The 13,245-nt window shown below is 35.7% G+C and overlaps 1 protein-coding gene across 38 annotated transcripts in view; it reads left to right on the top strand.

Annotated features, from left to right (window-relative positions):
- The window catches only part of LOC131432946 (ensconsin), a 383,203-nt gene extending 377,094 nt beyond the window's left edge, over positions 1 to 6,109 (top strand). For all 38 annotated transcript variants that reach the window (XM_058599583.1, XM_058599581.1, XM_058599569.1 and 35 more), the window contains one exon: positions 3,395 to 6,109. In XM_058599583.1, the coding sequence (XP_058455566.1) occupies positions 3,395 to 3,411 (17 nt within the window). In that variant the 3' untranslated portion in view covers positions 3,412 to 6,109. The remainder of the gene's footprint in view (positions 1 to 3,394) is intronic.
- Positions 6,110 to 13,245: the final 7,136 nt, after the last annotated feature.

Raw genomic sequence — 13,245 nt, 5'->3', positions numbered from 1 at the left:
ATTTTCAACCTTTTGCACAGATTAAAAAAATGGCACAGATTTTCACAGATTACTGAAAATAGTCACAGATTTACACAGATTCTGAAATCGATCACAGATTTTTAAAATTGATCACAGTTTAGCATCCAAAATTACAGAGCGGTAGAAAATAGTGAGTGAGAGTTATAAATGAGGAGAAATGTGTGCATGAGCGCTTGTCAGTTCTTCAAAATGTGCATCTATCCTTCTTTAAGGTCTGAGGACAGAGGGTCACGTGTTGAGTTTTAAATTGACCACTTGGTTCGCTCATTTCTTTTTGCGCATCATATTTCTCTTGTACTCTCTCGTATATGAGCAAACTGTACCGGGTTGCCAGTAGACATTTTATAATTTTGATGAGAAGTTTAATCACATTAATCTATCGTATGGGTTGGACATTACATGGATTCCAATGATCAATGAAAAAATGTTCAACTTTCACAAAGATTGAATGTCTGTGTGTTTGGCAGCCTTGTCGAGCCAATTTTATTTCTCTCTCCTTTTTCAGAATGCTATCAGGAAAGCAAAGACTTTATTTTTATCGCGATAACATATATGTTTTTATGTACTAATCGCATCTAAACTAAATTATCTAGACTTTGTCAAGGTAGATTTATGATACAATCCTTCAATGCCGAGATATTCGATGAACAAGTAGAGATATGCATTTCCGAGCGGTTCATTTTTCAGCAGTTCTTCGGTCAGAAAAAAATACAACACGACCGCTAGACTCAATGAATCATTCTGAAAATTTCACAGAATATTCTCAACTAAATTTCGAAGACATTGTCGGGTGGGTTTTTATACATTCTGCACCGTTTCCAAGAAAATTTAATTTGAAACGGGAAAAAACCTACCACTTTACGGTACTGTCCTCAGCCCTTAACAGATTGAATGAGCCATTGTAAATAAGAAATCTTACCTCTCACTCAGTAGGCTAAGGTACATTCAGGGATGCCACTTTTGCAGATATTTTCAAATGTGACATAATACTAATTCGCAGACAAGTTAGTTCGCGTAGCATTGTTCTTTGTGCATCAAGTGACAGTTTCTCTCTGTTTACTTTCTCTTCTATTAATTACCAAGCGGTTTCCACGTTTATCACTCAACTCTTTGTATGAAATGATACCCGAAACTTTCGACTTTCAAACAGAATAGTGATATCAAAGAAAATCTTTTTAATCACGTCACAATAATCGAAAGAGAGAGTGATTAAAGAGAAACTGTCACTTGCTTATACGCCCTAATGAAAAATCAACCGAGATATGAAAGAAAAACGAAGTAAGAAAAACGGCGCTCGAAACAAACCTTCAGTTCAATCTAAATGAGCTGATGAGCTGATGCATTGAATCGATTCCCTTTAGTGAGCTGATCGGTTCGGAGCTGCTCACCGGTATGAGCTGTTTCGCACATCTCTAAGTGAGCGTCGCACGATCAACTTATCAGGCCGTATGAATAAAATGTAGTAAAGTCTATTGTTTGTAGTATCTTCTCAAAAACAAAGTCCACAGAGTATAACGCGGTTTGGTATGAATAAAAAACAAGTTCGAACATGTAGTTAATGCTATTTCAGAATTTAAGCATTTACTGCATACCGTATCGACACAGAGCCGGAAAAGCTGGCATAAGCATGCACAAAACAAGAAACGTACTTACATCTGTAAAAATGCCACTTTTTTTAATTTCTGTACTTCACTTTATCAGCAAACACACGAGTAGCAACCTCTAGAGCTACCTACCGAAAACTTGTAGTAAATATTACAGTTTGTAGCATGTTTTGACAGGAACGTGATCCACACGTAGCATTCACTACCGAAATTCAAGCATGCTACGTTTTATTCATACGGCCCATCGTCTTCAAAAACGTGTTGCTTTGCAATAACTCAATTTATTTACACGTTTAAAAATGAAATCTTTTCGTAATGGTTTGTACTTTTACAATTCTTTTTCATATTTTGTTTGGAAAACATTTTTCGATTTTTTTAATATGTGTTGAACTTTTGATAATTTTTCGGATTTTCAATATTTGAAACTAACTTTGAAAAGGGCCAAAAAATTGCATCGAGTTCCACTTAGATTTTTTCTAATATTGATAATTGTCAAAAAGTAAACAAAACAAAAATTACAATAATTTGCTTAAGTTGCGCTTGCAAGCATGAGCTTGCTTGTTTTTACGTGTTTACGCGCACTTTGTAGTAGATACTTAGGTAATAGAGGGAGATTCTACGTAGATAAATTAAAAAAAACTGTTTTTAAAATAAAGTGAATATATCTCAAAAAATATTTATTTTACATTATTCATATCTTTAGCAAAAATACTTCAAATGTTTTTTTCTTCAAAATGAGATAGAAAACAAAAATTTTTTTGTGAAAAAAAAAAAATTTTATTCGAAATTGGTTCTACCCCTTTAACAAAAATTAAGGCGCCACTTTCAAAAGAAGCGTAATATAATCTTGTAAAACTTCTTCGAAGACACGTTAGCTCCTAAAAATCAGAGAAAGTATAATCGTTGATTACGTTGATAGTGAGTGAGGTCCGTTGAATCCATGCAGATGTCGTCGTTATCAAAATCCATGTATCTACATTGATTTTCGTAGATATGCTGACGTCTACTAAGAACACAAAATAAATATTCTAGGAAAATTTTGCGAAGACCCGAAAACTATCGTTGAAAACAAAACAATAGAAGTGTTCGAGACAATTTGTTTCAAAATGCTTATCTGTTTTGTAATTTATTTCAATAGCATTGAAGGAAGAACACATCATTTGTGTGTTGCACATTATTCATGAAGATCTGTACCATTAATTGGTTGTAGAATTTTAGAGAGACTATTGGAATGTACGCAAGTTCCAGATTGTTTCATACTGCCGATCACTTTGAAAGATGAGAAGTCTTGGTCGTGATGGTTACTATTTTTCTAGTCAATCTTGATATTGTTTCTATTTCTCTGTTGAAAAAAAAACTAGAACTACTTCTTACGCAAAGAAACTTCCCAGAATTGTCTGAATCAATGTTCAAATGTTTAGTTTGTCAAATAGGTAAGTATAGCCATAACTGACTCTACGAGTGTTTCAATCGTACCGGTATTACACTGTGCAAACTGCTCAATCATCAAAAAAAGATGTCCACTTTACCAGTGCTATTGTGCCAACGTTTGATTTGTTTTCCTGTAAATACACGCTTTCCATACGATTTGTTTTTATCTAGCCAATTGTGCAACCGGGGGTGCCTTCTGGTCTGTTCTTATCACAGCACACACGGCGCACCATTTGAAACGGGTGTGGCTTTTCCGTCGGTTTTGCACCTTCTCAGAAAATTGCTTTCCACCATCAAATACTTTAATACTTTACTTTTCTTTTCGTTATTCTTTCCAGACTTGTCGCTCTTGTAAATGAGTAAGTTAATGCTAAATGGAAACCGGCGGAACCGTCCGCCGTCGCCGCCCTCCCTTCTTACGCAACCTACCAGGAATGGCCGGGCAAAACTATAGGCTAGGATTTATTTCGACACATAGGAGAAACGATCGAGTAGAGAGAGAGAGGGTGTTGGTGTCAAGTGGCTGCATTTATGCTTATCGCCGTTGTTCTGGAATATATCTACTTGCAATAGTCACGACAATTATTATAGTATCATAGTATCGAACGAAGCAAACCAAGTAAAGAAACCTGTGGAAATGACTTTAGTACTGTGGTGATTGTTGAGCATGATCGTTTGAATGTTCCGACTAGGATCTAAGAATAGTGCAGTTTGTAAACGAGAAGCGTATTTTAAATAAGCTAACGGCGCTCATTGACTTTCTTCGGCGGAAGAAATATGACAAGGATTGCGCTCGCCTTTTCTCGTTGCTTCTACAGAGCTTAATTGAAGAGTCTTTTATTCACGATCTTGATCCTTAGGAAGCTGTTTGTTTACTTTACCCATTGTTCCGTGATAAACAACATTTGGTATAAAATCCGGTACTCTCTGATGCAAGTTTTTAAACAGTAATCAAATTGTATGCATCAAAGTTATCAGGTGAAATGTGTTGCTTCTTTATATATTTTTTGTAAAGTCCTTTTGATATTTTTTTCTAGCAGAATCACTTCTAGTGATTCGTTTCCTTGTGGTATTTACTATAAATAAAGACCCATTTTCCCAGAAAACGTCACAATGATTAGTCAGAACGCAAAGCCACGACAGAAAGTGTCCCTTTCATTCGATTCGATTGACTGGCCATAATGTTCGAAAAATCGATTCCTTGGAGATTACTTGCTTGCTTTCCATTGAGAATAATTTCGTCATTGCCGGCAGGTGCTATTTTGCAGATTGAAGAAGGGAGAATTGAGTAAATAAATTCTAGTTAAAAATATGACATCAACAAAAAAAAACCCCCAGTAGTAAACAAAGGAGAACTTCCTCACTATTTTTGGATACCACTTGCTATCGTCTGGCTAGCTTGAAACAAAGAACACAAACAAAAGCTTCGCATAAAACAAACAAAAAAACACAGATTCCTATACTGGTTCTACACATTTTCCTCAAAATTAATGACAAACCAAGAAATGTCACAACCAAAACAATAAACCCGATAAGCGAAACTAAGCCGAAGTAATATATTGTTACATATTATATCAATGTTGATAAATTTGAATAATACCTATCTAATTGACTATTATTATAATCATTGGATTATTACAATTTACCGCCTCCTGTATCGGCTGGCTGAGCATACCCGAGTGCAGGAGGAAACACTAACACACCTAAATTACACATTATCAAGACAAAGCAAGAAAGAATAAAAAAATGCGTTAGAGATGGTGGTGAAATGAAACAGAATCAAATCATTGAGTTTAGTTTGACTATTATTATTTAAGACATGCGAAGCAAACCATAAAGCCTGCAGTGCATTGCCGCTGTGACTTTAAAACGATAAAATAGAAATGTTTAAATTAATGATTAATGAATTCTAGTATTCTAATCTGTTAAATTATGTATAAAACACAAATGAAAATGAAAGAAAAACGGGAAAAAAGAACCATCATAATGTAATTTAAATAATAATTGATAACACTAACATCCATACACGAAACACACACACCCACACACTCTTGGAGATAGCCAATAACAGCAAAAAAGAAGAAAACTAAAAGCAACACCGACACGAACGGATTAAGAAAGTCATTAAACTCAGCTGACATCCCGTCACTCTGAGCTAGCAGTAAACACAAAACCTCATTGTTGAGATGGAAAACAAAACTATTAATCTTAAATTATGATTCGTTTTTTTGAAGGAGGTGTTTAATCCGACTCAAATGTGTTTTTGATTTTGCGTTTAAGAATGTAGCAAAGGTATGAAAGTGCTATTACACTGGAACCATTGGTTGGACCGGCATTAGAATTAATTCCTTAGTTCTAGTAGCGGACGGATGGACGAATGCGATCCGCCGTGGTTGGTTTTCACGCAAGCTGATGCAGCTGATGCATTATTTCCTGCTGCTTGCTGCATCATAATGCAATCAAGTAAATGCAAATTTTGACAATTCAACTTTAATCTGTGTGTGTAATTCTTTTTGTCCAGTAACTGCAGAAAAGTATATAATCAAACCCGATATTTATTCCGCGACATTTTGATAAACGTAATAACATTGGACGAACATTTCAATTTAGCACTACAAAAAAAAAAGATCATACGAGAAATATATCCGTCTCGGATTCCAAGGTTGTTAACATTGAAAACGTAGATATGTAATCTATTTTGACTCGTCGTGTGGTGTCTGTACAGAAAAAAAAGAAACGATGCGCAAGAGAAACGGGAGCATTAGTGGAAAACAAATCCATTTTGGAACTTGAGAAATTTGGTAAGGACGTCGTCGTTTGTTGATTGGGCAGAAAAGATGGATCCACCAATAATTAACAACAATAAATGAAAATGACACAAACACACAGTGATTGGAAAAAAGAAGATTATGATGAAAGATACCTAAACGATAGTAGATACAAAGAGAGAGAGGGATGTAAGCGGAAACAAGAAGATTGATAATACTATTAATGCTTGTAATAAATGCTTTATATATAAAATATATAAAACCAATAAAAATATTTAAACATTTCTTCCTGCGTTTCTTTATAAGTCCGATTCCAAATCTCCGAGAGATTCTTTGTGTGAGCCTATTTCATCCTAGATTCGAATGACTCCGAGATCTCACTACGATAAGCAACCCACTATGAGCTTAAAAAAAGCCGTTCAAGATGGATAACTAAGGATAACTTTTCAGTACAGGCATATAACGAATCCAATATTTCTGATCCAACAAACGTGATGACCTAAGTATTGGTGGCCTTATAAAATAATTTAATAGTAACTTTTAAACGAGTCGAAATCTTTCGAAATCGATTCAGCGATCTCCGAGAAATGTTGGTGCATTTAAAAACACTGGGATTTGTCGGTTACTTCACATATGAGATTACATCATTCGGACCGGAAATGTTCACCTAAATTCTTCCAAATGTCATATACCATTCGACGGCCGAATGTCATATACCATTCGACTCAGCTCGACGAACTGAGCAAATGTTTGTGTGTGTGTGTGACAAATATTGTCACTCACTTTTCTCGGAGATGGCTTAACCGATTTTCACAAATTTAGATTCAAATGAAAGGTCTCATAGCCCCATACAAAGTTCCTGAATTTCATTTGGATCCGACTTCCGGTTCCGGAGCTACAGAGTGATATGCACCAAAAATGTGAGAAAAATATCACTCACTTTTCTCCGAGATGGCTGAACTGATTTTCACAAACTTAGATTCAAATGAAAGGTCTCATTGTCCCATACAAAATTCCTGAATTTCATTAGCATCCGACTTCCGGTTCCGGAATTACAGGGTGATATGCACCAAAAAGGGGAAAATAATGCATTAAAAATGTGGAAAAAATGTCACTCACTTTTCTCGGACATGGCTTAACCGATTTTCACAAACTTAGATTCAAATGAAAGGTCTCACGGTCCCATAAAAAGTTCCTGAATTTCATTTGGATCCGACTTCCGGTTCCGGAGCTACAGGGTGATATGCACCAAAAATGTAAAAATAATGTCAACCTTTTTACTCGGAGATGGCTGAACCGATTTCCACAAACTTAAATTCAAATGAAAGATTTTATGGTCCCATACATAGTTCCTAAATTTCATTTGAGTCCGACTTCCGGTTCCGGAATTACAGGGTGATATGCACCAAATATGTGAAAATAATGTCACTCACTTTTCTCGGAGATGGCAGAACCGATTTTCACAAACTTAGATTCAAATGAAAGCCTCTACGGTACCATATAAAGTTCCAGAATTCTATTTGGATCCGACTACCGGTTCCGGATATGCATAAAAAATGTGAGAATAATGCAATAAAAATGTGAAAATAATGTCACTCACTTTTCTCGTAGATGGTTAAACCGACGACTTAAACCGATTTTCTCAAACTTAGACTCTAATGAAAGAATTAATGGTCACGGTTCCATACAAAGTTCCTGAATTCATTTGGATCCGACTTCCGGTACCGGAATTATGTGGTAAAATGTGCAAAAAAATGTGAAAATAAGTGCACTAACTTTTCTTAGAGATGGCTGAACCGATTTCCACAAACTTAGATTCAAATGAAAGGTCTTGTGGTCCCATACAAAATTCCTGAATATTATTTGGATCCGACTTCCGGTTCCGGAGTTATGGGGTAAAAAGTGCAAAAAATGAAAATATGTGTTCTAACTTTTCTCATAGATGGCACGACCGATTTTCACAAACTTAGGTTCAAATGAAAGGTCCTGTGGTCCCAGGCGTAATTCCTTAATTTCATACGGATCCGACTTCCGGATCTGGAAATATAGGGTAAAGTGTGTTAAAAATTGTATACCATCACTTAAAATGGGGAAAAACCTTAAAAAAATTTCTAGATCAACCTCAAATCTTTTCCAATTGATAGTTTTTATCAGTAGACAGTCAAACAAACCGATTTCGGTTATTCTTTTTAAAAATCGAAGAATATTATACTGATGAATACCACAGTATTATATAAGATAGTATAATTGATATGAGAAAGACATCATTACACCACTAGATGGATTAAAACAGGGTTTTATAAATGAAATTACGTGATACAAAATGAACGAATGAATAGGATTAAGACAAAATAGTTGATTCGTTGCATTGACATATTCTATTTACACTTGTTAAAAAATCATTTTAAATCACCAAATAAAGGTCAACAGATTTCACACGCGTCTTGATTCTTTATTATTTCCGATTTATTATTTCAATTATTAATTAAAATTTTTAATTGGTTATATTGGTTGATCTGGGCAGCCGGATACCGAGAAAAATATAAATTTATTGTTTGAAATATTAATATCAAGTATTTCTTTACTATGCATTCAATATACCGATATATGTTATCTCTGTTATTAACTTTATAATATCAACAGATTTGAGCAATAGTTGATTTTTATCATTCAATTTATAATAACATGGAAGAAGGAAACATTCTAAATAAAAATTTTCTCCGAAGCTAGACGGAAATCAATAGGTTGAATGAAGAGATAATTTAGTAAAATAGAGTAATCAGAAGTGAAACTTTGAAAATATCTGATAACTGAAAAGAAAAAGAAACTCCTGCAATTGTCGCCTTTTACGACATGGAAGCAGGAACCCAGTGGAGTCAGTTCGGAGAGAGCTAATAGGTACTATCAATCTCCTATTGGACCCCAGCAAAATTTCTACTGGCTAGTTCGGCAATAATTGACAATTCATAAATATAGGATTGCCTAGATTCTCTGTAATTATACATTTGCGAAACACCTAGCCCTCGGCGTGCAAATCTCGGCATTTTTTCCGAAATTCAGCAATAAAATTTAAGTGTGTATACTTTTCAACTGTCAAAAAAACAACGCGTTTTCTTAAGCAGTGAGAAAGTTTACAGGAACTTGTTCCGTACTTCAAAATTCTCAAATGTTCCGCGTGTACTTTTAAGTAGCAAGAAAAAGGATGTTTTCAGTAATTGTGGAACTTTCGGTTGCTTGGGTAGGGAGTATCGAACCATTAACCTGATTTGCCAATATCCGACATAGAACCATATGAAACTTCTGTCATCGTATTATATAAGATTCATCCCAGTTTTGCATGAGCAACCAAACCGGGTTCTCTGGTTCATGAGCTGCTATTTTGTACACACTTATGTACGATTCAGACGATCCGTCTCCTTCCGTCATCGTCACCGGAACGTCAGCTTACGTCAAAATTAGATTCATACTTTCTTTACACGAACGTTCACACGCTTCGTCCGTCAAGACGTTCCGTGACGGTGACGTTACGTGTGAATGTCTCCATAAGAATGCATGTAATTAATGTTGACGATGACGGAGGTTGACTGTGACGGAAGGAGGCGGATCGTCTGAATCGTACATTAGGTTATTCACAACGCTGTGATGGCTATTTGTTCTAAAATCACAGGCTGTCGTATAATTAAAAATTGTCACAAATCAAACTCGAGCTTGATGATCGCAACACGAAGATTTAAAGTCTGGTAATGTATTGGTGGGATGTCAACTCACTGTGATGTTTCAAAACAGAAACAAACAAACAAAATAAATGATTTCGAAAACGATATGAATTTATGTCACGAACTTCAAGAGAAAATTTTTCGATGGTGGTAAGATACAGTTCTTTTAAATGTTACTGTATTATTTAGTGCAAAACATTTCCTGCTTATATTGACAATTTCTGATATGTCATTCGACGGTTTGACATTTCGTCTGTCAGATTACGCTACACACACTCACGCCAGAAGTTTAAAAGAGTGTTCTATTCATTTTTCAAATTTTCATTAATTTGAAACAAATTCGTCTAGTAGTTTTGTGCTCGAATAATAGAACTAAATCTCAGCGATGCGATGGTTTAGTCGACGACACGACCAGGCACTCCGAAGAAAAATCACCATTAAAGCTGTTCATTAACGATTCACCGCCAGTTACCACAAATCTAGCGACCCCTTGTAAATGATAAAAATAATCTTCTCGAGCAACACTGTTTAAGTTGCTATGGACTAGTTACCAAGGAACCCCAAAACAAATAAACATGTTTTGAAAGCGGTGGAATAGTTCTATTAGTGTTAAAATTCATCTAAATTAAGCAGAAATGCATTTAAATGAACTCGATTTTCGGAATTTAATCGAAACTATGGATGAAACCAACGAACGAGGACAATGATCTGCTTCCAGCGATTCATCCGTACACTTCAACTGCTAGCTTTTCTGGGCAGTAGGATTCGGTGTAATATGCCGGTGTCAAAATTGTTTTATGTCGATTGATTGCGCAGCAGTGGAAACAGTATTTCTCCTTGTTGGCCACTATCCGAGGATTACTAGTGGAATTCCACAAAGAAATCATTTTACCGTACGTTATGCAGGTACCGCAGAGCACTAGCCTCGCTCAGCTCGTTGTCGGTCATTTCCATGTCTTCCTCGTTGGTTTGCGCTGAGCTGTTATCACACAACGGTTTCAAGTCAGCAGTGAGTTATGCATCCCAATGTCCCTACGACCTGAATCTTGAACTTGGCTTTATAAAACACATAACTCATACTCTTCAATTTTTACATTACGCTCGAGGCAGGTAAATCCATTCAAATGTTCCGTAATATAATAACCGATCTGAAATTTATTTTGTTTACATTCATCTTGCCTTCGATATGCAGTAACCAAGGTTATGGTGACTGTTATTCAAAATCAATAAATAAATCAACTTGTGCTCCCAGTTTAAAAAAAATCACTAGTGTTTTCGATTTGACATTTCCAGTTACTGAGGGGTAGTTAAATTTACGATACAGTTTTGATAGACGAGTGGCAGGTCGTGTCGTCGGTTTAGTCGACGACACGACCTGCCACTCATCTATCGAAACTGTATCGCAAATTTAACTACCCCTCAGTAACTTGTAATGTCAAAACGAAATCGCCTGAAAAACTATTGAAACTGGCAACACAAGTTGATAGATTATTGATTTTAAATAACAGTTACCATAACCTTGGTTACTGCATATTGGAGACTTGGGAAATGTAAACAAAACAAACTGCCTCGAATGGAATTATCATTTAGTTTAATCGGACAGAGGTCTTCGTTAAGGCTTGCTGGTGCTCGAACATATTAAAAATGACTTCCAGGCAATTCAATATTCATGGATGTTTGTTAAATAGTTCAACGTAACCATACTTAGATCTATAATGACTATCTGCTATGTAAATGAGTTTTTAAATGGTGTTAAGTTTTGCAGTCATTCAATCCGTCATTGCGAAACTTTTTATCAGTCCGATCATCAGAATTTAGTATTGAAAGCATATCTGCTATTTTCTAATAACTTTCTAAAGTAAAACCATTTCAATTCACCCCTTGTTCCAAATCGTTCAACCCTCGTTGCTAATCAGCATACATGTTGTGAAACAATGCGCTATTTTGGAAACTCCTCTACTTCTACTCTCAGTGATTTGAGGTCTTTGCAAAGTACGTGTATACTTTGATGAATATGAAAGGCACTTGAACAGCACGGGAATCAAATTTCTCAGTATATTAGATCTGATCGAAATTATAGGTTTTGAAGTGCACATCGAAAGCCTCCATTGCAAACAGGTCTCCTTCAAATAATTTGATTATTTGTGTCTCAAACAGAAAACAGACTGAAACTACGGTCTACCGTAAGGCTGCTGGAACTTGTTGAAGCAGTCCAGAGGTTCCCAAAGTGGTCGATATAGACCCCTTGTGGTCGATATCCTTTTTGTGGGGGTCGCCGTAAGCGAAAACTGACTATGGGGGTCGATGAGGTCTAGAAATCGACCCCCTGTTGTTTGATATAAGTTGTTATTTGAAATATTCATGCTAGAAAAGTTTTTTTGAAGACTGGTACTAACTTCCGGGTTGGTTGAGCAAAAGTATGTTAAGCAAAAGTGATGTGCTTCGGAAACTCGACTGGTTACTGAACGGAAAGACCATCATCATGGATGAGTTAGATGATTACACTGCACATAGAGCTAATGGGTAGCTGTGGATGATATAGGGTGACGCCTTCCTGTCGCAACACTACTTCTAGTAGCAGATTTGGTTATTGTACTATTGTGGTCGGCGCAAATCTAAAAAGAATGTTGAAACAAAATTTCAATTTATATAAAAGTTTCACATCTTTCTCAAATGATTTGTTTATTTATTATAGCGCTCCTTGGTAACTAGTTCATAGCAACTTAAACAGTGTTGCTCAAGAAGATTATTTTCATGATTATCGAGGGGTCGCTATATTTATGGTAACTGGCGGTAAATCACTCACGAACACTTTTTGTTCAGATTTTTCTTCGGAGTGCCTGGTCGTGTCGTCGGTTTAGTCGTAGATCTAAAATAGATCAACACGTACGTAGTAAATCAGCGTTGCGAACAACCTTAGATTTTTTCCCGAATCTCGGCAAAATTTCGCCGAGATTTGAACAGCCAATGGCAATGATCTCAGTAACCATTAAAACAACTGAAATTAGCCAGATAATTTGCAGATTTTACCGAGATTTTCGGTTTGGGGAAGACTGTAAATTACCGAGATCTTCGTCACTTTTAGAAAAAAGTTACCGATGTTATCGGTAATCATGCATGCGAGTGTGTAGTGTGTAGAATATAGCTTACGGAAAACCTCTACACAGCTCCGCAAAACAACCTAAGTACATTCCACCCAATTTGGAAGTTCCGTTCAATAATCTAATTTTAGGTAAAGTGGTTCTAGGTAGTTATATCTAAATTAAATATGAGTTATATCTACTCGATAGTAAGTAATATTTTCTCTACAGTTGAGTCGTATTGACTTAATTTCAGGTTGATACGGTTTACTTAATTTTAGATTATTGAACGAAACTCTCGCTGTTGGGTGGTTTTGCTCTTTGTATTTTGACAACAATGGAAGTATCGAATGAGAGAAAAAAATCGAAAGAACTCAAAATTAAGTAAAAAGAAGTAATAGGTATTCTAATTCTCATATTTTGTACATATTTGTATGCGCCTTAATGTATTTTTTGTGTTTCTAAATGATTTACCATGCGGAATAATATTACATTTTCAACAAAACAAAGACAGTTGCGTGGTTAGTTTCAAGCATTTTTAAATGTTTTGTTTGGTAAATTATATTGCATCGTACAACCCAAGCAAGATCAATTAGAAACTGCGGCTCCGAAAGTACAACATGGA

The sequence above is a fragment of the Malaya genurostris genome, chromosome 2 (genome assembly GCF_030247185.1).
Source record: "Malaya genurostris strain Urasoe2022 chromosome 2, Malgen_1.1, whole genome shotgun sequence".
Lineage (NCBI taxonomy): Eukaryota > Metazoa > Arthropoda > Insecta > Diptera > Culicidae > Malaya > Malaya genurostris.
This window is presented reverse-complemented; position numbering and strand designations above follow the sequence as displayed.